The sequence below is a fragment of the Gallus gallus genome, chromosome 7 (assembly GCF_016699485.2).
Source record: "Gallus gallus isolate bGalGal1 chromosome 7, bGalGal1.mat.broiler.GRCg7b, whole genome shotgun sequence".
Lineage (NCBI taxonomy): Eukaryota > Metazoa > Chordata > Aves > Galliformes > Phasianidae > Gallus > Gallus gallus.
Window position 1 is genome coordinate 21,603,471 of NC_052538.1, and position 17,048 is coordinate 21,620,518.

Here is a 17,048-nt window from a genome sequence, read left to right on the forward strand (position 1 = left end):
CTTTGGGATTGACTTAATTAAATCAGACCCTGAGCAGCGTGAGCAGCTGGTGTTCACTCCGGTGAGGGCATTCCCCACCAGCAATGGCAAGACCCCAGCAGGCTGTGTGCTTCATACAGCAGCACCCCACAGAATGGGCTTGTATTTTGCTCACGATGGTCAGGAACACCACCTAGGGCAAACACCAGCTTCAAACCAGCTATTTTTTTCTTGTTTCTGCTTCCTCTTTTGAAAGAGAAGCCAATTTCAGTAACCTCCTAAAATTACAGGCAAACATCTTCAGACAAACAACGCTGCACCAATTGGTGCTGGTCCTGTTACTTAAAACCCTGCTGAGGTTGATACAAGTCCCACGATTTCCAAGCTGAGGGAATACAAACAAATGACATATTTGGGAACTTCATTCTCAGAGAGTCACATTATCCACTTCAGAAAGAAGTATTGCAAAAACCAAATCTATCAAGCTTCGGGTGGGTGATGAGTTGAAAACCTCTGTCTCTTGGTCACCCTCCGGTCTCCAGGAAGTTCATAGGGAAGGGCAGGGGGGAGTTACCACGCAGTTTGGTTCTTGCACCGGGGAAAAAAGCTTCATACCATTCAAAGTGACACACGGAATCCAGGATTAAAATATTGCACTTTGCAATGCAGCCCAATTTAAAATAACCTGAAGGCCTGACGAGCACGGAGCACGGATCCTACGAGCACAGCCTGCACGTCGTCATGTTCGATTTTAGGACTTACATGGCTTTGAACAAAAAATGACTGCAGTTGTTACCCTGAGAAATGTGGGCTCTCTAAATGTCTCCATCTGCTTGCTGCACGGTTCCTCTTGAGACGAACTCAGACAGGGGATTATTCAGAAGTTACTCGTTATAACAGATTACAGAACAACAACTAATCACAGCAAGTCTTGAGTCGTGACTGCGCCGTACTTCAGAGCTCTGATTTTTTTCCCAAAGGTTTCCAGCTGCCCACACTGCCCTGCCGCAGGGAGGGACGTTACCCACGTGCCCTCCATCCACGGCCATAGGGCACTGTGCCACAGGAGATGTGAAACCAGGGCTGTGCCATGACTCGTGGGCCAGCCCAGGGGCGGGAGCTACTGAAAGGTGTAGAAATCCCAGCCTTGCTGGAGTATTAACCCTCTGCTCACGCCCACCAGCCCAAACACGAGCACTGCCCAGAAGGCAGTGCCTGCAAAGCGATAGCTGCAGGTATGGAGGTGAAACGCACCTGCTCTCCAGGATGGCTTCCTCCACGTGTGTGCTCTTCTCGGAGGCCGGGGCCCCAAGGGAGGTCTGGCTCATGGCGGACAAGAACTTCAGCAGCAGCTTGGTGCTCTCAGTCTTTCCAGCTCCGCTTTCTCCGCTGTGGAGGAAGAGATGCGTTGCACACACAGCTCCAGGACAAACTGAAGTAACAGCCCTCCCACCCACGGCACGTAATGCAGCCAGAGAGCAGCCAATTCCCCCCTTTCTGACCTTATCAGAACACACTGGCTGTCGTGACGCTTCCACAAGCAGCAGTAGCACTCGTTAGCGGTGGCGAAGATATGGGGAGGCAGCTCACCCAGGCGGTGCTGCCTGTACAGCTCTATGGCATCCATGCTGTACAGACCAGGGATGGGCTTGTAGGGGTTCACCGACGCCAGGATGGAGCCAATGTTGGTCTGAGGGGAGAAAACAAAACACGGCAAGGACATAAAGCTCCAGGAAAAAGAAAACTAGGACTGAAGGAGGATCAGAGGACATCTTCACGGCTCCTCCCCAAGATTCCCAGTGCAAGGGGCTTGGATGGGTTCAAGCAGCTCCTGAACAATGAGGGGACACGAAGACAAGAGACATTAAAGTGTATCATTCTGCTGCTGCTGAAAAAATGCAGTTTGGAGCAGCTTAAACCACGTGGTAAAACCAAATCGAGATTGAAAGCTGAAGCTCAAGGGTTTCTAGTCAAAATATTGTGACATTTCCTAAATACGTTATTTTGAAAATATTTCATTTGAAAATACTTCTATTTAAGAAAAGAGATTGTAAGGTTTAAAATAAAATACCTGAAGCCAATTTATCCAATTTCAAACATTTTCTTTTGTGAAGTCAGAAGGAAATCCATTCTGGTTCTCGGTTCAGCCAGCCAGCTCAAATCCAGTTAGTCTCAGAGCTGCAGTACAGAGCAATGGTGCTACCTCCTAGCAATGAATCCACAGTGTGGTCAATGTCCAGCTTAAATCCTGCTGCTGGGGTGGGGGCCTCCTTCACAGGGCTGCTGCTCCACTCCAGGAGCAGCCACTCTCAGCAGGGTGTCAGATGAAACCCTTGGAGTGCTGCATAGTACTTCTGCCAACCCATGAACTACCAGTCATCACGTAGAGATAAAAGGATTTGCATGCATCCATTGGAGAAGCTGTAAGTGGAGCATCTGGTGATGAGAAAGACACATGCTTTCCCACTGTTACACTGTAATGCCAAGCTCTGAAGCCAGAAGCTGGACTAATAAGATGCAGTAGTCACCAAATATTTAAGTGTTATTTAGTAAAGCAGCAACACAGATCACCAGGGACAAACCATCACCTGGGCCTCGCTGTGTTACCAGCAGTACACACATAAGTGGGCAGGAAGGGAACAAGACCTGAAGGCACTCTGATACAGAGCCTTGTAGGCAGAAATACAGTTGACTGGTGACAGAAGCAATAAGAGAGTAGATGCCTCTTGGCAAGACAAGTGGGAGCCAAAAGGAAAGCACTGAGCAAGAAAAAACAGATTGGAAAGTGTGCTATACAACCAGCTGAGCAACAGGTATCATCTGGAGATGGCAAGGCACATGTCCACAAGTCCATCCCAACATTTCTCCCAGACTTTCACAGACTTTTTCTCCCGTGTTTTATTCTGCACTTCCCAATCTAGTTTCATGCCTCCTGAGGAATAGGTCTCCTGCTGAAGCCAGGATTTCCACTACAGCCATGTCTCTCAACGGTGTTTCCAGGAAACTTTTCCATCTCCCAGTTGCAGTCTCCATCACCTGCAGCCCATTATAGATGATTTCTGCTCACAAGTTATAGTAGCAGCAGCATTTGTTATCAACCACGTACATAATAGCCACTCTCTTAGCAAGGAGTGATCAGGATGCCCAGAGAAGCTGTGGTGCCCCATCCCTGGAAGTACTCAAGGCCAGGTTGGATGGGCCCTGGGCAGCCTCAGCTGGGGGGTGGCAGCCAGCCCATGGCAGGGGGTTGGGACTGCATGGTCTATGAGGGCCCTTCCAACCCAAGCCATTCTCAGATCCTATCATCTTCCCCAGACAACGCTGTAGAGCAGGACACATCATTCTGGTCATGCCTGCTTCTCGGGTCCTGCACGGGTGGGTAGGCATGGCAGAACTAGAGGCAGCACACATGTGGGACAGCCCATGGGTCGTTCATACATCCCACAAATCATGGATTATCAATGGATACCGGAGCTGCAGGAATGAAAGGGTACTCGTAAATGGTGCAGGCTGTTGCTGTGCTCACATTTTCTGAAGTAGCTTGGTAGAACTGGAATAAAATGTCTTTGGAAAAGTTCTCCGATTGCCATCCTCTTCTTCTTCTTCTTCATTTATTGTTATTATTTTAAATACTGGTTCTTCTGAGTTATCCATTCCTTCAGGTAATTTTGTTTTCCATAGAACAATGACATTTCTTGCCTGTTTCTGATCTCCTTGATTTTCTTCCAGATCTTTTTTGCCCTGACCTATAGGCATAACTCCCCTTGGTACAGCTTCACCTGCAACCTTGGCCTACTACGTTCCAGCTGTGAAGGAACATACTGAATACACAATGTGTGCAGGCAAAAAATGACACCACGTCCAAACATTAACACCTTTCCACATGACTGGAGGAGGCACAGAGCTAGTGCTGATGAGGAGCAGAGGGATAGGACTGTGGTGACACGGTCAGAGGCAGCAGTGTGCCACTTCTGGTGCCAGGCACAGTGAGAAGGGCACTTCATCCTCCTCATTCCAGCGCAGGAGGTGCTTCAGAAACCAGGTCACTTTATTGATCATTTCCTGGAATACAGGTGCATACAGTTCGGTTGCCTTAGGAACAGTTGCTATGCAACACAGATTTACATTTTTCCTGTCATAATCTGAAAAATTCTGAGTACGCTCAGAGGATGGACAGGCAAGGTAGGGGTAAAGCAGCCCAAGGCAGTCTTCACAACGTTCAGCCTAAGCAGAGCACACTGCCCCCCAGCAGCCTCATCCTAGAGTGCTCTCCCTCCCACAGCCCTCCCTTAAGCCTGCCTCCTTCCTCGGGGCCAAGAGGGAAACCACGACATGTGCTGGTATTCTGCTGTGCCAGGAGAGCAGAGCGACTCAGAAAAGCACAACCGCTTGTAAAAGCAGGAAAGTAGGCAACAGGTTTGCTTTCCTAGCTGATTTCAGGAGTGATACCCAACAACAGCTTGTTGTACTTTCCTGTCTGCTTGGCCATCTATAACCTTTGAAGAGCAACAGTGGCAGACGTTCATGGTGGATACACAAATCCTAGAGGTGAAGACTGCATTTTGGAAGTTCTACATAGGCAAAGAGGCCCCTATAGTAGGAAAAGGATCTCATAGGGCTGATGGAGCTGGGAAGGCACAGAGCAGAAAAAAACCCATCCCTTTTTATCCACACGAAACAATGCTCAGGAAACAATGCTGAAATCAGTGTTTCCCATGCAAAGTGGCAGCCCCAAAGATAAACAACACATTGTTGCCGTGGCCCAGCTCAGCACTTACGTAGATGTTACCCTGCTGGTAGCGCTGGTGCAGGTTGAGTAGGATGGCAGCTTCGTGCAGGTCTCCCAGCATGGACATGTCCTCTACCCCATTGATGCTGCTCTGGTGCATGGGCAAGACTTTTTCTATGGAAAGGGAGGCCTTGGGGTACTGGAACACCTGGAGGAACAGGGATAAGGACAAATAAGAGCACGTCACCTAGGCATAAAAGTCTAATTTCCTACAGAAACAAGTGCTTTTCTTTAGTATCAGCACTGGAAAAGGAAATGAATAAGGCACAGATCCGTCCCCTATTTTTATAGCAGTTCCTCCGTTCTTGTTCCTACCTATTGGAGCTCCTTGGCCACGACCCACAGAGCTCTCTCCCTGCTACAGAATTGTCCCCTCACCTTCAGCACTGTCAGAATAGGTCAATGCAGGGCTACCTGGCTGTTAATGAAGTCCCCTTGGCCAGAGCAGGGCAGCACCTGGACAGGTATTGAGCACTGTGATCAGTGTGAGCGATGGTGGCAGCTATTCCCAGCAGACCAGGAGCAGCCGTGCACAGAAGCACAGGTGGGGTCACATCTCTGACTGCAGCATGGTGCATGCAAAGCTTGTTCACATTCCAGGTTTTGCCCTGGAGTAGACAGAGTGTCTGGTGGCTGTGTCAAGGGCAAAGGAAAGCAAAGCAGTTGAGAAGCCAAAGTTGAGATCTCTTGTGCACATGCTGGCATGTATGCATTTGATGCAGCCTTCGAAGTGACATCAATTATCCTCTATCACTGCTCTAGAAGTGTCTTCTCCTCTATCTATACACTCATCCTGCCTCATTTGCTGCAACCTCCTTCCTGCTGGAGCTTCCTCCTCCTCAATAGCCCATACTTCAGCTGTCGGGTCATCCTCCTCACCTCCCTGCACACGACTGAGATGAAACTGCCGTTCCCCTCCACCATAGCCATATCCCAGCCCTCCTTTCCTCCTCCTCAGGCATGATGCTGGCATTTCACAAATGCTATTTCAGTTGCTTCCCACTCTCGGATTCAGCTGTGCGCCATCTCCCACCCAGCATCTCAGGCTGCATTAGATGGCAAAACCCAAGATAGGCAAATGACATACTTCATACAGGCAGCCTGCAGCAGTAATCCTTGCAAAGAATCTGGGCTTTTCCTTCCCTTCTGGGGCACCGTTTCATCTTCATCCCTGCTTGTCAGCTTCCCCAGGTGCCACCGAAGAACCCTACAGATCCCCTAGAGAATAAGCACATCATCCATAGCACTGATCTAACTGCTTTCTCCCTCCCGCTCCTTGCAGGCTGCTGCAGCTGCTGCAGAAGGGCAGCCAGGCAGCTGGAAGCTGCAGACAGAATGAGGTCACCCTGCCCCCTCACAGCATCATCCTCACGGAGCTGGGGCTGTACCCAAGGGGCAGGGAGCTCACCAGGAAGCAGAATGGGAGAACAGGACACCTAAATTCAGAAGACGAGCTGCAAATGTTATGATGTGAACTGGACCATCAGGAGCAAAGCCACCACAGCACTCTCAACCCATGAGTCAGCAAACCCCTGCCTCTCTTCTCTCTGCTGACTCAGACAAATCTTAGAAGGGGACGAGCCCAAAACTGCATGACGTGATCTTTCCTTGCATCTCCCTGGCAATTACCCACTTACCACCACACTGTCAGCAATTGTGGCCATTGGGTCAGACAAGAAACAATAAAAAAGATGTCTGGGGAAAAAGCTGAGTGCACAAAGTGTCCCAGAAGACCCCGAGCGTTTAGAGTACCTGTGCCAAGAGGCTGCTATGCACGAAAAATAATTGTGCGATGGGTCAGAGCTTGTTTACTTCCTCTTGTAGACAACACAGGAGAAAATGGGACCCTGAAGAGAAACCGGCCCTGAATGCAAGGCTAAATGATTAGCAGGACTAGATCATCAACTATTAACCCTGTCCTGAGGCTCTTGGCTGGTGTTATACATCATGCCCATCTAAAGAATCTGGTCTGAGCCCCATGCCACCTCCAGCCATGCCAGTGAGGAGACCCTCACTTTCCCACTGCTGAGTTTCAGACCCTTCCAGCAGCCCGGACATCCTCCCCTCCACAGCTTTGCATATGGTGGGGCTGGGCTGGCTTGTGGTCTGCATGGCTGAGCTGACTCCTCTGGCTGAATTTGCCTGAAGCAAGAGAGGAAGCACAGACAAATTGATCTCTCAGAAGAGATGCCTCTGGAATCCCCCTTTTCCAACAACAGTTAATGTTTAAAAGGGAACTTTATAGGCATTAACAAGATCTTTATTAATTTGGAAAGAAAACATCAGCTTTTTGTCTTCTAACTACAAGCAAGCCACCAAATTACTACACAAGCACTTCACAACACAGCCAAAGATTTCCACTTTCTCTCCAATGATGAATTGATTTTGTCTCAGATCGAGCCCACAGTCAAAACAAAATGACCAGGACTCGCTCCAAGTCCCCACAGTGATCAGGAATAAAGCAAAACCTGGCCAGCAGACAACCCAAGGTGGGCACTGCCAACCAGGCCAGGCTGAGCAGGAGAGGAAGGTTTCCTCCTCAACCCCACATCTGCCCATTAAGTGCAAGGAGCACACGAACAAATATCCCTCTCCATATCTCAGTTATGTTTATCCATAAAGCATTGGGCTGGTCTGTTTCAAATGTGTTTTCCAATCTCTTGTGTTTCATAAGCGTCGGCTCCTCCTTTCCTTCCAGGAAGTCACATTTCTGATGGATTTGGTGATCGAGATGTTTGTAAGGAAATAACAACAAATGGCAAAAGCCCTGTAGTGTAATACTGGACATCCTACCTCAGAATTGCAGGGAAGCAGGATCAGAGAGTGAAGGCACTACATTCAGGGATCAATTGGCCCACCCAATCCAAACCAAAATGAAGATGTTTTCATTTGAGCTTTCACTAGGGGCAAGATAGCCCAGTCAGTCACCAAGCAACGAAGAGGGCAGGCAAAGGAAGCACACAGGACAGCTCTCACAGAGGGCACTGAATAGAGAAAGCCACCACGAATGGCCGCCGGGTGCTATTCCTGCACAGGCATAGCGTACAGCCTTGTGCAAATTTCCACTTACGGTGCCGTAATCGGAGGTGAAGCGCACGTTTCCATCGGCACACGGGCCAACAGTGCATGGCTGCAGCTGGTCCTGCTCCCGCAGCCATACCCTGGCACCCTGTAGAAAAACAGAAAACCTCCCATTAGAAAGAACTGGAGCCGGCAGGATTTGACCACAGGGTGCCAACACCCGAGGCCAGCCGGAGGAAACATCAGCCTTTAGGGAAAATAGAAATGGAAGAGTGGGTTAAAGTGTCTAAACATTTTCCAAGTTAGAACAGCCAGTCATCAAAAGTCATGCTACAATAATAATAATAATAGAAAATGTAAATAAAGCGTGTTTACAGTTTCATACACCCACACATCACTTAGGTCAAAGTGCTCTCAGGAATCGGCCAATGCTAAGCTGACTTCGCAGAGCTTTCTGCTTTCCTCTCTTGCGAGAGTTTCTTTGGGTAAGGGGCATGATGTGTGTGTTCCTCAGACACATATATGATGGTCCTTAAGAGGCTCGGCATCTCCCAGCAGCAGGCCTCTGGCAACACATACTTGTGCCCAGCTGAGGGTGAATCCAGACATCAACACACAAACCCAAGCTGTGTCACAGGAAAGGATGTGCAAGTGGGCTTATCTGGGATGAGGAAAGGGTTAAGATGTGAACAGGGATTAGACTTTCTAGTTACACAGAAGTACGGCCAAGGCAGCTATCCGTGGCCTTCTGCTAAACATCAGCGCCCTGTGACCAAAGAAAGGCAATAAATGGGTTTACTGAAAGGTCCGTTGCCTGCAGAGCAGTGCAGATCCTCACTGAGCTTCAGATGCGACGTGACTTGCCCACATCACGCTTCTCCCAAAATAAAAACCAGTTGAATCACAAAGGGGAGGGATGGAGAAGGCAGATCTCAGCTCTCCTACAGAAGCGTTGGGGTGATCGGCCTGCTGGGTCAGCTCGTCCTGCCCTGCCAGCCATGGCCTGCGTCATGCAGAATTAAGCACAACAACCCGCTCTTTGGTTGTTGCAAACCAATCTGTCCTGCGTCTTCCCATAGAAATCACAAATTCTGCTTTGCTAGGTATTCCCTAAAAGCCATTGTGCTCAGCTGTTCACTAACATTAAGGACTTTCTCATCGATTCACAAATCTGTTCTTCCTAATTTGTTTTCTACCCCTAAGATATTGATTGTAGAAGCCCTTACGTTCTTCTTAAACATGTCAGCACCATTAGCTTTTTACAGGCTTATTATGTTTGAAGATATTTGATATGGTATTTCTATATCACATCAGACAGAATGTGGAACAATAGTTCATTGTCCTTTATTTTGGTACCTTGGATTTTCCTTTCTGTAGACGACATGCCTATTGGCCAACAACCTCCAGCCCTCCCAGTAAAGGAGCTGGTTTTAATGACATGAAGAAAACTGACTTAATTCTAACTTTGCTGCAGCGTTCTGCAGATTTCCCACTGAGATGGGATGCTTGAGGCAGTGCCCTGAGGCACGTGGGCAACACACGGTTGAGTGGAAATCATCCATTGCCCAAACTGTACACAGATTCCGCACCGACGTGTTAACCGCAACAAGTGTCAGTGAGACCTTTTGCACCAAAAGTTCTCAGCTATCATCGCAGTGTCAAGAGCAAAGAGTTGACATCACAAAGCTGTTAAGTTGTTCCCGGAGTTCCCAGCAAAAAGCAAGATGAAAGAAGGCCTTTTAATGCACCGTGCTGCACTACAGTCCTGCACCATTTACCATGTGCTTTTGGAGACCCTCCTCCCCATGTGCTGCCACGAGCAGAAGGCAATACGATGGAACTCCCCAGCACTGCAGCATTTCAGCTGCCCAGAACTTACTGCAGTTTACTTCAAGGTTGCAGTTGTTTTCACAACAGCTATTACCTCTGCCCAGTAGGCTTGCACTCATTTACGATGTTTCCAGACAGAGCTGAGACGTTCAGAATAGGAACCACAGAGTAAATTATCCTAACTTCTGCCCGGCATTGCCCCCATTTCCTGCAGTCAGCCCTTTTTCTAAACACGGCATTCCCCAAGGCGCCCTGCCTAAATACAGAAGCAGATGGTGACACTGGAGAGGCTGCCCTCGCACCAACACGAAGCATGCCTCGCATCGATCCATTGAAAGGATTAAATTGAGCAGAAAACTTAAGAACTGTCAGGCAGCAAGGCTGAGCTTCCGTGGGAGAAGCCCTCGAGTTCCTTCTATAATGAGAACAGCTCTTCCCTTCCCAATTCCTTTTCTAACTTTTTTCTATTTTTTTTAATAAAAATGAAGCAACAGCAGCTACTGAAAGAACAAAGTACTGATGAGCCAGAGTTCCTGTGCCACAAACAAGTCACTTGGACACCAGACCTACCTGCAAATACAATGCTATGAGAGCACCCTGGTTTGGGCAACCACCTCCAATTACCACACTGAGACTCAAAAATCAGTGTGGGTGATATAAGATTTTCAGCTGTATGTACTATAGCGTATATACATACATACCTCTGTCTTGAAGACGGTGAATCCATACGCTCCCAGGCTTGGAAGCTGCACTGTGCTAAGCCAGCTCTCTTCCTGGCCTCAATGGGCTTCATGGTGGTACGCCAAGCAGCAGCAATGGGGCTTAAGGGCCCATGCAATCCAGAGAAAGCCAGGCTCGGGTTTCAATAAATGCACTTCTCAACAGATTGATCTGGATGATCATGAATAAGTGATAGGATAGATATGGAGCGACCTAGCTAATGGATACAAGATTAATGGGGAGGGGGAGTTTGTGACACCCTAGATCCATATGGGAGGGAGCAAAGGAACCCTGGGGTGTTTCTGGTGTCAGCTTGAGATGAAGTCACAGGGCCAGTCCCTAGGTTAGGGCTGAGCAGCAGGAGCAGGGCTTGGTGGCTCTGGAGACCATGGTCAATGAGAGATGGGAACAGAGAGATGGCAGCAGCCAGCACAGCGCAACTGGGGAGAGCAAAACCCTTTGCTATGGGTATGAGATGCGCAGAGGAGGAGGGAGCCAGCATGCATCCTTCCCAGCTTCATGGCAGGTGCTCTCCAGTCCCCACCACGTTCTCGCTGACCAGCTAAGTACTCCCAGCTGAGCAAGAGCTGCCCCTGCCCTTCTCTCTAGTTGGACACTGCTTTGGGTGACCTCTCCCTTCTGCCGACTAATACACAGAGAGGCGGGTCCCATACATCCTATACCTTTCTGCATCACGCAACATCCTTGACTTCACAAATTCCCTGCCATTTGGAGCTGTACCTTCTAGTCCCACATTAGATGGGAAAGCACACTTTTTAATCACCCTCATTCATACGAAGCAAAAAAATCCCTCCTTCTCTCGGTCGGAGGTGGAGGAACACAGAATTCCAATCCACCTTCTCTGTCTCATCCATTACTTTCTGCTCTTTTGCCACGTCTCCCCCTATTTGTCATGCCACTAATAAAGAATCCTCGAGTGTTTCAAACTCTTCACATGAGACACGTTCCTGGCTTTTGCTCGTCCTGAGTGTCCTTGCCTCGAACACCACTGAGAACACAAGTGGAGGGATACACCTTCAGCCCTTCCGAAGCAATAGTGAAAGCAGAAAAAGGGGAAACAGCCCTCAAAAGTTAGTAGGCTGGGAAATGGTAAAGCCAGTCGAGTTCATGCTTCACTGTTTTTCAAAATCACTGGGGAAAAAGACATGTGCTGGTAGCAGCATCCTATTACTAGCTGGGGACGGCAGCATTGTGAATAACAATGGAGGCACGCACAAGTTTTTAATAAACATTCCTGGAAAGTATCCCCTTTGCATCACACTGAGATGCTGCTGAACTTTCCCATATACTGGTGAATGGAAAGGATGTGAAGCATGTTAAAAATCAACAGGTCCGAGCGTTCCCAGAGATCTGTCCCATAAAGTCCCTCACCAGCTGATACTCGTTTTTGATAAGCCTGGAAACACAGAGGAAATTCCAAGAGACCGAAGGGTCAGAGCCTCACGGAGGGCTCTCCAGGGTTACCCCAAGCAACCACGCGCTGCTCAGCGTGACAGCCTGTGGGGGTTTTTTGCCCTCAGCCATTTGAACTTCAAGGTCCTCCAGCTTCAATCGTTGTGCAGTGCTGGTCAATGCGTGGAAAGACGTCCAGCCAACCACATTGCCGCGTACTGCAATTGGTGTACAAGCATAAGGGGCAGACGGGGCAATGCTAAGTGAAGGAGTTGCTAACAGTTCTCTGCAGTGAAGGGTCAGTACTACTCTGTGTTCTCAGCAAGGACGTAAAATCAAAAGCAGCGCTGATAATGCCAACATCTGGTAGAGCAGTGAGTGTCCATGAGGATGAGGCTATGGATTCCAGGCTTGTTTGAACAAAATGGGATTAACATACAGCCGAACTGAAAGGTCAGATTCAGGAGAAGGAATGCAAGGAACACTTCAAAGAGAGGAATTTCTTCTGGAAATCACAGACCCAACAGCACTGCGAATTGCTGAAGCTCCCAGGACATTTGGTTGCAACCAGAGCTGATACGTGTCTCAGATGGATAAACAGCAGCAAGGAAGTTTCCTGTTTACTTATGCTTTGAGGTGTGAGAAAGGCGGCTTACAGAGCAAATGGAAAAAGCTTGGTCATTTCTGCTATTCAGAAAGATCCCTTGTAATGCAAACGGACTGGTGAAAATGCTAACTTCGTTAGGTAGATTAGCCGGGGCTGCCCTATCTGGCCCAGACACCGCCAGCGCTGAGATGAGAGCAGCATGGGCCCAGCATGGGTGCAGCCCTCGGTGCTCTGCCCGCTGCTCACCCGGGTGGGCAGGGAAGGAGCGCCTGCAGGCTGCTGCTGGGGGTGGAACAGCTCTCACCCAGCAGAAGGAAAGCGGGACCCAAAGGCGGATGTGGCTGCCAGGCACTTCAGAAATGTAACAGGATTTATTTTAAAGCAGGGTTGTGTAACCACTTGGAGACACTGCAAAAAGCGGGGGATCCTCCAGAAAGAAGACTTTCCAGAAAGCGTGATTCAGCCAAATCCCCATCACTGACTCAATACGAAGGTAACAGGGCTAACGCATAGCCCAGTCCTAGCCCCAGAGCCCTGATTTCCACCTCCTCATCAAAGACCCCAGCCTTGTATCTGCAGGGAGCCTTTCACCCACCTCTGTAGCTCTGGGCTGTGTTGGGAACGTGCATCTGGGATGGGTGGATTCTGCATGTTGGGTCGTCCATACAGCACTGCTTTCCCTGATGGCCTCTCTGTATCGCTCAGCGGGAATACGGTGACCTCCTAGAAGAGTGGATCTCAAGAACCTGGAACACTCACGGGTCACTGCCCTTGGGCAGCGATACTTCTCTTTGCTGAACCACTCAAAGTGACCGAACAGAGAGGGGTTGCTCTGTGTCACATTCTCTCGTTGACCTCGAGCATTACCGACGTAACGGTCAGCATTTCTCCTCTTCCCAGTCTCTCGAGATCCTCTTTTCTAGGAGATCACCACCTTCTCGCTGAGCTACATAGAGGCCACTGGGAAAAGCGGTGCAGCCTGCAGTCCTCCGGAGAGGAGGGAGGGCGACGGGAATCCCCCCCATGCAGCAGCCCCCTGCTGAAGATGACACCTATGCACCTCTCCTTTCCAACATGGCATTTTCCAAAGCCAACAGTACTTAACGCACGGGCACTCAGCTCACTGTGATCTGGAAAGACAGCACATCGCTCGTGCTCAGTGTCACCAAAGGCAGCCGAACCATTTTCCTCATTGCATGTGAGTCTACGGAAGGATCCTCCAGGATGCCTGTACCCACTCCCCTTGCAGGAACCCCACCTTGTGCGGCCCAGACGGATGTGGGGCCATGCTACTGGTCCCTCCAGCCAAGGCACAGGCAGGAATGGGATGGGAGCGGTGTCCCCTCTAACCCGGGTCATGGCATTCCTGCTCCTCGGGGAATATTGGAGAGCGAGTCACATCCTCTGTGTCACCCACATCCTGCCAGACACGCAGGGAAACCACCACCCACCAGCCGCAGCCCTTGCCTCCAGGGCTGCTCCTCCCTGTCTGGCACGGGATGAGCAGGGAGCAGCAGGGAGGACACAGCCAGTGGGGCATGGGCACGGGTCCCTGCATGGACACAGCCAGGGAAAGCAGGCTGAGCCCATCATCAAGCCAATTATCATAGATAAACTTCAAAGAAAGAGTTTCCTCGTCTCCACCACGCCAAGGGAGGAAGGAGATAGGGAAGCTGGAAGACCCAGAGCATCCCCACCTAACCCTGGATCCTGACCGCGTGGCTCAGCTGCTATCTTAATGCTGCGAGTGCAGGATGGGAGCCTGCTAAAGCAAGGCCAGCAGCACATTGGCTTTAAGCTGCTCATTGTGAAGGATGACATGCATCCCTTGGGATGATCTTGGCTCCTGATGCAGCAGCAAGAGGTGGAGCAACTCCCTTCTGCTCAGGCACTGCCCTCCCACCAAGAACCCCCCATGGAGAAGAGGAACAGCAGCCGGGGTGCAGTGCATGCCGTATTCCTGCTGCAGGGAACTACATTCCCCACTTCCACTGCCCCTCCTGCAAAGCAAGGCTCGAGGCTCTCCCACACGTGCTCATCCCGATTCTCCAGCCACGACCACCTGTGCCCCCTCCTGTCTCCCATTTCCATCAGGCGCATTCAGGCACCTCAGCGGCCATTCCTGCTACAAAAGACCATCGCCGAGGGGTTGGCATAAAGACTCTGGTGAAACGGCCCTTTGGCAAACCCGGCCTCCATCTGATTAGATGCAGGCGGCCCGGGCTGCCAGAGCAGCAGGTTAATCAGTTAATGGCTGCAATGAGCTGGGCGCTGCTGTGCCGGCCCGGGGGCAGTCCCTGCCGTGCAGCCCGGAGCAGCCACTCCTTTCCCTCCCCGATCTGGGAAAACAGCTGCTCCGATAAGGGCACTGCTTCCTGGGGGATGGGGCGGCCCCAGTCCATTAGCTGCTCCCCAGGGGCTGCCCGTTCCCCGTGCACCCGGAGGAAGGCGGGCGGGTGGAGGGGGGCAGACGCTGGGTTTAACGGCTTGCCAACCGACGGGGGCCGGAGGGGGGTGTCTGACGGCCCCGGACTCAAACGCGAGGTCCAGCCGCAGAGCCCAGGACGGTTCCATCGCCCCACGGAGCCACGGGACCGGCACGGGCTGCGCGCTGCCGCGACCAAAAGCAGCTCCATCCTGGGCTGGAAACGTGGCGAGGAGAGAGGCAGGGAAGATTCGGGGAGGCCTGGGGCACGCACGGCGCCCGCCACGTGCGTTAGGGCAGAAGGCGCGATGCCCCACGCACGGGAGCGCAGCCCGGCGCTGCCGGGTACCGGCGCGGCCGCAGAGCAGCCGTAGGACGGTGAGCGGGCAGCGGCACGGCGAGGCCGAGGATGGAGGCGGACGCTCCCTCCCCTCCCATCACCTCACGCCTTCCCGATCCCTCAGCGGGCTCTGGCCCCGCGCCACGTGCGGCAGCCGAGCCGTGACACGCACACGCAGGCAGCGGCAGGCTCCGGACCCTTCGGTCGCTCCAGGGGATTAAAGCAGCACGCGAGCGTATCTGGGCAGCCATGACTATCATGCGACAAATCCTCTCCCCGCTCCTGCGAGGAGCCCTCGGCACGAACGGCCGGAACCGCGCATCGCGTGGGCTCCGGCTCTCTCCGCGCAGCCCGCCCCCGGCACACCGGGCCCGGGCGGCGCTCGGCGACCGAACCCGAGAGCCAGAGAAAAAGTGAAACTTGGGCTCCCTCGATACGGTCAGCGCAGCATCCTCCTCCCGCGGCTCTCCCCGCAGAGCGCCGGCCCCGCCGCCGCCGCCGCCGCCCTGCCCCTGCCCGCCCGGAGCCCCCACCTGGCGGAGCGAGGCGTCCATCGGCGGCACGGAGCGGCTCTCAGCGCCGCATCCCCGGGCTGGGCTGGCCGCGTCCCGCCGGCACCGCTCGCCGGCACCGCGCCGCGCTGCTGGCTCCGCCCCGCAAGCAGCTGGGAGCGGCCCGGCCGGCCCTCCGCCCCCCTTCGGGCAGCGGGCACGGCGGCGGGGAGCGGGGCGCTGCGGGACGCGGCGAAGGGCGTGGGGCCGGAGGGGACAGCGGGTGGGGACACCGCTGCGGGCAGACAGATGTCGCCTGGAACGGGAAACGTGGTGCGGCTGATGGGAATGGCGCGGTGCAGCCTCTGCCGTAGGACGGTCCCGCTCAGGCAGATGCCCACCTGCCCCGTGCCAGCCACCCACACCATTCCGGTCCACCTTCGTTCTCCGAACCTTCCGGTTTGCCAGCGTGTCAGTGGCCACCGGCACACCTTTCGCTTCGATAGCAGATCGCTGTAGAGCCCCCCCCGGGCATGACCACAGAATCATAAAACTGTTCGAGTTCCATAGCCGTGCTGGATTAGCTTAATCAGCACCTCATTCCCTGTCTTAGGAAAACATGGCGCAAGGCTCTGCCAGCCGCTCAGCTCCAGCCCTTATCTCCCATCTAATGCTCCTATCCGCAAGGCCAATTACCCTCATAGCGGAGGGGATTACATCAACGCAGCGCCGTCCTTGACTGTCCCCTCTGCAGCCGTGGGTTTGTCATCGGCTGTTCCTCCCCGGCCGTCTCCCCGCATCCACACAGCCCCCCTGCGGACTCCTGTGTCTGCTAGGTGCTGCTCACCAGGAGGGCTGGATGCACAGCAGGCCGTGAGTCAGCTTCCTGCTGGCTGGGCAGCTGGCGGGGACGCAGCGGCAGGAATTCCTCCTGGACACCAGGCACATCCTGCTTCCCTCTGCCACGGGCCTGGCACACGGCTGGCAGCATCGCCCCAGCGGCTCCTCAGAGCCGTGTGAGCACCATCCTGCAACGGGCAGTTCCTCCTTCCCGTGAACCATTCCTGTCCCCAGCAAGGTGAGGATGGTGACGATCAAAGCCTCAGGAAAGAGCCGCCGGGGGGCTGTGCAGCAGGAATCAGCCCAGGCTCCCTGGGGACGGGATCATGTTCGTGCCAGATGTGTCCCTGCTCCAGAGGAATGTGATTAAGGCCGCCTAGAGAGGCTCTCACAGGGCAACACGGAGCAGTACAGCACCTGCTCCCCCGGAGAGCACAAGAGTGGTGTCGGGGGCACCTCCCCTGGCTGCACCCCAGGAGCGTGAGCTGTGCCTCTCCTGCTGCCATGGCGCTGCTGGGCAGACCAAGTCCCTGAGCAGCTGTCTTCCTACAGATAGGGCCCCTGGTCCTCTTCCCCCATCCTGCTATTCCCTT

The 17,048-nt window shown here is 52.6% G+C and overlaps 1 protein-coding gene and 1 long non-coding RNA gene across 5 annotated transcripts in view; one reads left to right on the forward strand and one right to left on the reverse strand.

The window, feature by feature from the left end:
• The window catches only part of MYO10L (myosin-X-like), a 67,161-nt gene extending 51,395 nt beyond the window's left edge, over nt 1-15,766 (reverse strand). For 2 of the 3 annotated variants that reach the window (XR_005861423.2, XM_015289711.4), the window contains exons 1-5: nt 15,658-15,766; nt 7,839-7,937; nt 4,758-4,916; nt 1,482-1,669; nt 1,234-1,368 (exon numbers count right to left, since the gene is read on the reverse strand). Coding sequence is in view for 2 of the 3 variants with exons in the window: in XM_015289711.4 (XP_015145197.2) it covers nt 1,234-1,368; nt 1,482-1,669; nt 4,758-4,916; nt 7,839-7,937; nt 15,658-15,678 (602 nt within the window). In the remaining variant the exon portion in view is untranslated. Of the gene's footprint in view, nt 1-1,233; nt 1,369-1,481; nt 1,670-4,757; nt 4,917-7,838; nt 7,938-10,320 lie in introns of all 3 variants that reach the window. The other variant, XM_046944104.1, reaches the window with a different exon arrangement.
• LOC107053833 lies at nt 4,134-7,412 on the forward strand. Of its 2 annotated transcripts, none has more exons than XR_001467517.4 (2): nt 4,134-4,527; nt 6,051-7,412. It is a non-coding gene; the product is annotated as an uncharacterized LOC107053833 (long non-coding RNA). The 2 variants fall into 2 exon arrangements; XR_005861424.2 differs by having other exon boundaries at nt 4,134-4,161.
• Nucleotides 15,767-17,048: the final 1,282 nt, after the last annotated feature.